General features: G+C 43.9%; 1 protein-coding gene across 1 annotated transcript in view; it reads right to left on the reverse strand.

Annotated features, from left to right (window-relative positions):
• Positions 1 to 7,600, reverse strand: part of DEAF1 (DEAF1, transcription factor) — a 28,619-nt gene that overhangs the window by 17,265 nt on the left and 3,754 nt on the right. The window contains exons 2-8 of the mRNA XM_019473230.1: positions 6,655 to 6,752; positions 6,123 to 6,252; positions 5,116 to 5,262; positions 4,144 to 4,283; positions 3,339 to 3,404; positions 2,290 to 2,416; positions 359 to 487 (exon numbers count right to left, since the gene is read on the reverse strand). Of these exons, the coding sequence (XP_019328775.1) occupies positions 359 to 487; positions 2,290 to 2,416; positions 3,339 to 3,404; positions 4,144 to 4,283; positions 5,116 to 5,262; positions 6,123 to 6,252; positions 6,655 to 6,752 (837 nt within the window). The remainder of the gene's footprint in view (positions 1 to 358; positions 488 to 2,289; positions 2,417 to 3,338; positions 3,405 to 4,143; positions 4,284 to 5,115; positions 5,263 to 6,122; positions 6,253 to 6,654; positions 6,753 to 7,600) is intronic.

The raw sequence follows: 7,600 nt of genomic DNA on the forward strand, positions 1-7,600 counted from the left end.
GCATTTTTCACTTAGTTTCAACACTCGGCTAGTTTTCTTTCTTTGGTATTATTTTAGGACGAAGGAGGAGTGAAAAAAATGACAGAGATGACCATAAAACCCTAGAAATCAGGTGTACATTAGCAGCTGCAACATCTGGAAAAAACTTTTAACTTCTTTTGTGCAACTGGTAAGATTTCAAGCTGCTGAAATCATTTCAAAGGAAGGACAGCAGGTTACGTATTGTGTCTCTGTAAGCTCTTGAGAAATAAATCCTTCGTGCAGCATTCAAAATGCTTCTTCCTATAGCAGGGGGCACCCAAACCTTTTTTTTCCTCCTTCTCACGGATGTCTAGCAGACATACACCTGAACTCTTACCAGTGGCTCCAGTGAAAACATCACCCTGGGACGGACTTTCTGAGATAATTGCTGTGGCTTCCACTGTCGATGCACGGTCAAATGTCAGAGCACCGGAGGTAGTGATCTGTCCAGAAGGAGTCACGGTGACTGGAAATATTAGAAGTACTTTCATAATTAACACTCAGCGCGGAGGCCTCGGTTGTTTAGCTGTTGATATCCCTGTTCTGAATCATCCAAAGTCAGAGAACTCACAGATCAGTAAATGGCCCGCGATAACCCAAGTTTGGATCACACCTATGACCAAGACAATTGGAAATGGGAATAAAAGCCCCATTTGGCTTCTGAAGGCACTGCTGGCCTCCTGCAGGCCTCCGTTTATTCGCTGGGTGTACGAGGCCAGAACGTTCACTTACAACATACTGCCTCCCAAATCACCACCTTTTCAATTATTGTATGAGCAAACACTTAACACCTACCGGAAAGATCCAGCGAGGCCACAAAACCCATCAGCTTCTGGCTGATCCCGATTTATTACAACTTTAGCAAGAGTGGATCTTACTACTTAAAGCAACATAAAAAACCTGTGGATTACAACTAATTCTGTGACAGTTTGGTTAGCTGGACTCTATCTCCACAGAGTCATATAATATGCTTGGCCAATGCAAGGAACAAGTCACAAAACCCTTTTGGATGAATATACCTGAGTGGCCCCAAAATGCTTAAACCCCTTTTTAAACAGGATTAATTAACCTGGCACCGTTGCTTGGTAACGGGCTGATTCTGTGGCACACTGCTCAGCCAGAAGGATCTTTTTGCAAACAATAATTCAATTTTAAGACACTGAGGCTACAGATTCATGCCTGGTGAAATACGTGGCTACTACCAAAACAAGCAGTTGTCCTCTCTCCCGATGCCAGCATGAGCAAACGTGCGACCTCACAGCACCTCACATTAATGAACCAATATGGATTAAACCTCTCTGGGGGACAAAAAACCCCGCAAACTCTATAGAATCCTTGCGTATTTCTCTTCCTGCTGCTGCTGGTAATCTAATCTTACTTTTGGCTGTTCTGTTTTGGATTTCTGTTGCTTCCTCCTCAATTCACTTTGTAATGTTACCATCCAGGTGTTGCTAGTGTGATGAGAGCAGGAGGACACATGAATGTGACTGGGAACGTGTGAGCTGGGTGAGCTTGCAAATTAATTTCTGTTCTCACACAGATGGTTTGGCAATCAAAAACAGTAAGTAACAAAGCGTGTCCTGAATGTTAGGGAGGAATTTGCAGATGAAAGCATCACCTTCTGCCTCGTTCATTAACGACTTTCAGGCTGTGGATTTCATTCCAGCCACTTAGAGCCAACTTTTCTACATATTTCAAGAAATAGCACAAATCTTACTCCATAGCCCCCACCAGCTTCTAAAGGACGAAAACCAAGCTCAGGGGATGGAACGGAGATTTCCAGCACAGCAGAGAAGGGCCAGCCTTCCCCTCAACCTAATTTTAACAGGAGGAAATTTCTCAATTGTCATTTGTGAAAAACCTACCTGAAACCCACTATGGACCAAGGCCAGGACTCCACAACTCCCCCTGCCCTGCCAGGCTGAGAGAGCAGGCAGAGGGGGGAAATATAACCCAGACCTCTCTCAGAACAACATATGAAACCTACTGCTCACTGCAAAAGGATGTTAAGATGCTTAAAACCGAGTCTCACTTTTTCCTACTCGACTTGCAGTCCCAACGTGGCAACACTGTGCTAGTTTCTACAAAATAGGAAGTAAAATTAGCTAAAGACACTGAGCCAATAAAACTATCCAATGAAAAGGAAGTGGCAAAAAATAAGACATTTTTCTCAGTTGGCTGGTTCCAAGGGGCCACTGATAGACATCAAGTATCTAGTGTGGCAACTCTTCATCAAAAAAGGGAAGCAATTTTTACCAAAGAACCTACATGTAGTAGCAGCTGTGGCAGGAAGCAGAGTGATGTTTTTGGGGCAGTCCTTCTTCACGGGAGTTGCAGGCATTTCATTTTCTTTTTTCCGCCTTTTATATGGTACAAAGAGTCGTACAGGGCCGCTCTAGGCAAAACACAGAAATAAAAAAGAAAAAGAAAAAAGGAAAAGGCATTAGCTGAGGCACCTCTTTGGGGACTTTGGGTTTACTTCTCGTCTTTCCAGATGCAGCTAAGGTCAAGCAGCACACATCCCCATGGAAGATGTGTCGTTTGCAACAATTGACAAAAAAACTCCTACTTCTCCAAACCAAAAGAACTCTGTGAAAAAAAAAGTTACGCTCAGCTCCCTCCAGCTGAAGAGGCACAGATTCAGCCTCTTCCCACTATTATTTAAGGAGCAGAACTGGGCAAATAATTGACTGCTGGCCAAGGTGGTGGAAGAAAAGAGAACAGGAGTGAGGAGAAGACAGGAAGCAGTTAGTTTCAGGTCTAAGAGACAAGCAAATCATCCAGTTCATAGCAGAGAAGAAATGCAAAACACTACTTCAAGTCAAGCGAAAGACTTCTGCTTTCAGGACTTTAACCTAATTTTAGAAACAACCAAACAAACAAAAAGCCAAACCCAAAACCAACCAACCAACCAAACCGAAAACCCAAGCAGTTTAATATGAAAATATAGATCCAACATAGAGTATTACATTACTTCCTTACAGAAACATATTTTCCAACTCAAAAAATTGTGAAATTCGAGTCAAAAATCACAAATAGTTTTGACATCCCTAATAGGCATTTTACATAAATACATTATTTAGAAAAGAAAAAAAGAAGAAGAAAAAAGCAATAACTATTATCCAGTTCTACTGAGGCTGCTATGCAATAGCGCTAGCAGTTCCTTATCTCCTTTCTTTATGAAGCACGGACAAAGCACACTGCAGCCGCAGTACTTGTGAACATTTCTAGGACGCCCATCACCTGCTCGCAACTGGCTGTGGCAGCCTGACTGCTTAATTGGTTTTAAACTAATGGATGTAAAACCTACAACTCACCAGAGTCATGTCGTCGCAGCAAGCAGCGCAAGTACAAGAGGCAGCGTGAGGATTTAAAATCCCATCCTGAAATTGGAAGATTGCTAGTTCAGCATTAGAGTCACCAGAACCACCGAGAGCGCGACCGTACTCCGCTAAAAGATTCAGACAGCTCCCAGCGAGACGTACCCATTCCCTCCTAGGGACCCTATACCATCACAGAGAGGCCGGCTCCCCTACATCATAGTGATGGGGTGAGCGGATGGGAGGAGAGTGAAGGAAGAACAAACACTTTTCAAATCAAAAGGCAAGGATATGTGAACTTGAGACTTTATAAAGTTTCTGCCCAAGCAGAAATCAACCGTCAACCTAACGGCAGTGCCAAATTCTCCATGAGACTCCTGGACACTGCAGGAAATAAAGGACCCAAAGTAATACTCAATAAATGGTGCAAGTGAAGAATATGTTTGTCAGGCAAACAGAATTAAGCAGATCAGGTTACTGAATTACAGTATCATGGGTGAGAACTCACTTCTCAATTTCTGCGATACAGCTCACGGCTGGACTTCATCCTGCGTAAACTGTAACCCCTTTTCAAGTACAAGCAAGATTTGTATTGTGCTATTTGAAAACACACCTAGAAAAATTCCTCTCGCATCACTGACTCTCAACCAAATCAAAATGCTGCTTCCGAGTTGCCCCATGGCACCATCACACATAACTCTGCAGAGGCAGCACACACGGCTTGGACTGCAGCGCTGGGCAGACTCTGCCCAGACTCTGCCTGCCCCTTCCAGCAGAAAGGAGGAAGCAAACTTAACCTTACGTGAATAAGGCACTGCAGTGGCCTCCCAGCATAGCGGATGCTCCTCTTCCAGTCTTTGCTGCTGGCTCGTCCCGCCATAGCTTCAAATTCAGTGGGGCTGTACCAGTTGTCCCCTTGCTTAATGCACCTACCACGGCCTCCTGAAATAAAATAGAAAGAAGAAATCGCTAGTAAAGGTTAAGAATCATTTTGCCACTTTCCTAAAGAAGTAAATACTGAAATTGCTGGACAAAATGGCTGTTAATCCATAGCAATCACCAAATATGCCCATCAGCTACTTCTTATCACTCCAGGATAACCATGCCCATTTATTATCTTGGCTGTGACAATGACTGTGCATGTTTAGAAAGCTCCAACTTTGGGCCTCACCAATGCATCAAAAGGCGAGAAAAAATTACTCATCCACAAGAAGGATAAGCCTTTCTTGGATAAACACCATGAATTTAAGCCCTTCCTTAATTTGCACTTAAATTTCTAATCCTTCTGGTCATGAAGAAAACTCTCTATCCATGAAGCAAGCGCCGTGCTGTGCAGTCAGGCTTTGCTGACAGACAGTTTCTGCTGCTGCTTCTTCAGCTTTCCCACCGAGATAAAAGAGAAGAGGAGGGGCTAAGGCAGCTAAGGAGTCCCATTAGGAGACAAGCTCTCTATTTTCCATTCCAACAGGGATTCTGTAGAGCTTTGTAGAAACACTTCTTCTGAGACAAAAAGAACGTTAAGAGGAGTCAACCTATTACCGGGGAGACTCACTGCACAGCAGCCTGTATCGTCACAGATTAAGAAAAAAGTTAAAAAGCCTCTGAAGAAAGAGCAAAACAGAAGAGAACAATAATATCGAAAGGGACTAGGCTGGCCAGGAAACTGTCTTCTTTTTCCTCACAATCGGCCCTTAAAAGTAGCCTGATTAAAAGAAGAGTGCACCAAGTGAGGAAGGAGCCGTCACACTTCCTCACCCAAGAAGGTCGCTGTTACCTGAGCCGAGTCTGTTTTTATACAGAATGCCACTGATGTTCCGGCACCTCACCGGGAGCTCGTTCTCATACACAGACGGGTCCCAGTTATACTTGGTTCCAGTTTTTTCTTGGACGGATGTTAAAGGGGTAGGAGGAGATTGCGGTCCTTTGAAAAAAAGAAAAGAAAGGTGACAGCAACCAAAAAGCACACTCGCTATACCTTCACACTCTCAGCATGGCTGGGGCAACAGTGTCAAGTGGTTAACTGAAGCAGCTGGCACCTCTCCACAGCAGCGTGAGTTTACATGGTGCACCACAAAAAATTCAGCTTGAACTTTCTGAAAATGACTGAAAATAAAACAAACCGCAGCTTAGGAAAGACGCTCTAACAGCGCACTAAAGGCGGCGGTTGTAACCTGGAGTGGTGTAAGCAGCTGGCTGGGTCTTCCCCTTCCCAGAGGCCGACCCTGTAATGTGTTTTAGACGGCTGAAGGTTTGCCATGCCATCTCGTGGGTGGAAAGGAAACTGCCAAGCAGCCGTGAACGAAACCCTTAGCAATAAAGACATCGGCTATTGCGGCACTTAAATATCAGCAAGGGGCCTGAATGGAGATAAAACTGTATTCAAGGACCCTTTAAAAAGCACCCACGTGCAGAACTAGGAGACTCGTATTTTTATTATCGATATTAGAATGATCCATCTGCCTTTGGGGGTGGGATGGGCGTAGGAAGGCATGCAACAACCCAGCAGCCGGGCAAGATTTTTCAAGAAGCTTATTTGCAAGGGTTAGGGCAAAGAATAAGAAAATTAAATATATTTCTGACAGGAAAAAAACAAAAAAAGTAAGTATTCTTCCACTCCCAAGAAATACAAGAAGTACCACGTGAAGAGGGGACAAACAATCCTTATAAGGCAACTGCATGATATTATGCACATAATGTTTTTTAATCCTAACAACACAATTGAAGTGGAAAAAAAGAGACCCCTTCGGGAGAATGACACTTCAAAAACAGATTGCCTTATACCTGGTGTGAGAGGTGCTGGTGGCCCCTTCAACCCTGTGGTTTCTACAATGCTGCCGTCTGTGTGAACCACTATGAGAGTGGCTTTTTCAGTATTCAAGCTGTCCCCAATTTGGAGGGCCGTTCTCCCAGACTACAGAAGAAAGAGAGAGTTTAAATTGATAGAGTTAAAATACCAACGTATTTTAGTATTCCCCCAAATCTTCCCAAAGGTACCCTAAAACACCAACCAGTATGGCAGTTATTAGGTTAGTTTTTGAGGTTTCAGCCAGCCAAATTCAAAGGTTACATGTTCCAGGTCATCAGTTCCACTACAGAATGAGAATATGGGGGTGGAAAGGTAAAAAAAGCCTCTCCAAGTGATAAAGAAAAAACTGTATGTCCCCCAGCTAATGGTTTTGTGGCTTAAAGCCTATATACTGCAATGAAAACATATCTTTGACCTTACTACAGCTCGAACACAAACCGAGCTCTTCCTTTACACTAAGAAAGTACGTGGGACTTTGCTAAGGCCCTCAAATGAAAGGACACTTACCAACACATGTCCTGAAATTGAAGCTGCATTTGCCACAGATGTAGTGAAAACATTGTCTGCCGAGGCACCAACGTTGGCTACTGTCACTGTGGTGACCTCTGAAATGTAAAACAGACATGAAGTTAATATTCTGCTGCATCCAGAGAGCCTGATAAACATCAGAAATATAATTGCATTTCCTTCTTCCTTCCTGTTCAAAATTAATTTTATTTTTCATGATACCTTTAAGTTGTTATAAACACAACCGTTCTGATTTTTGTTAAGCTTCGGGTTGAACATGCTTTAACCTCCTCGAGACCATAACGGTAGTTATCAGCATGTGACGAACTAAGGGAAAAATGAATGTTGCATCTGTACTAAAAAAAAACCCAAATTGTGATGCTTTTTATTAACAGAGGGGTGACTGGCAAACATCAAGATAAAGAGAACAACTGACTCTCCCTCTGCTGTATATTAATTTATAGGGTGCCGTTACCTGTACGCTCGGTCCAGTTAAAAACCACCCAAACTTACAGCCGAATGTTTCTGATGTATAGCATATTTGACTGCCTAGCTAATATCAGAGGTTTTTCAGTACCACGCGTGGGGCAAGAGTGAAAAAACAACACCGAGGCTCACACGGAGATTCTGATCTAGGTATGAAGGGCTCTGAAATTTTCTGCGTACCAGAGCTCGCCTTCAAAACTCTGCGTGTTTCGGGGCACTTTGTTAATGGGACACGGGGTCAAAGTCATTTTAGATGCACAAAGGCAGCTCTTGCTCATTTTACTTTACGCTATGTAGTGTGGAAGTGAGGAGCGTGTAATTTTCTACGAGTGTGGGAGCGACCCAAGCCTCAGCTCGGACCTGCCCCTTCTCCACTGCACCCCCTGAGGTGAACGACGGCATTTGCACGCCGGACGGGCGGGAGCGCTGCAGGGAGAAGGCCCGGGAGCCAACGGCCGGG

This window comes from Aptenodytes forsteri, unplaced genomic scaffold (assembly GCF_000699145.1).
Source record: "Aptenodytes forsteri isolate BGI_AS27 unplaced genomic scaffold, ASM69914v1 Scaffold535, whole genome shotgun sequence".
In the NCBI taxonomy this organism is placed as follows: Eukaryota; Metazoa; Chordata; class Aves; order Sphenisciformes; family Spheniscidae; genus Aptenodytes; species Aptenodytes forsteri.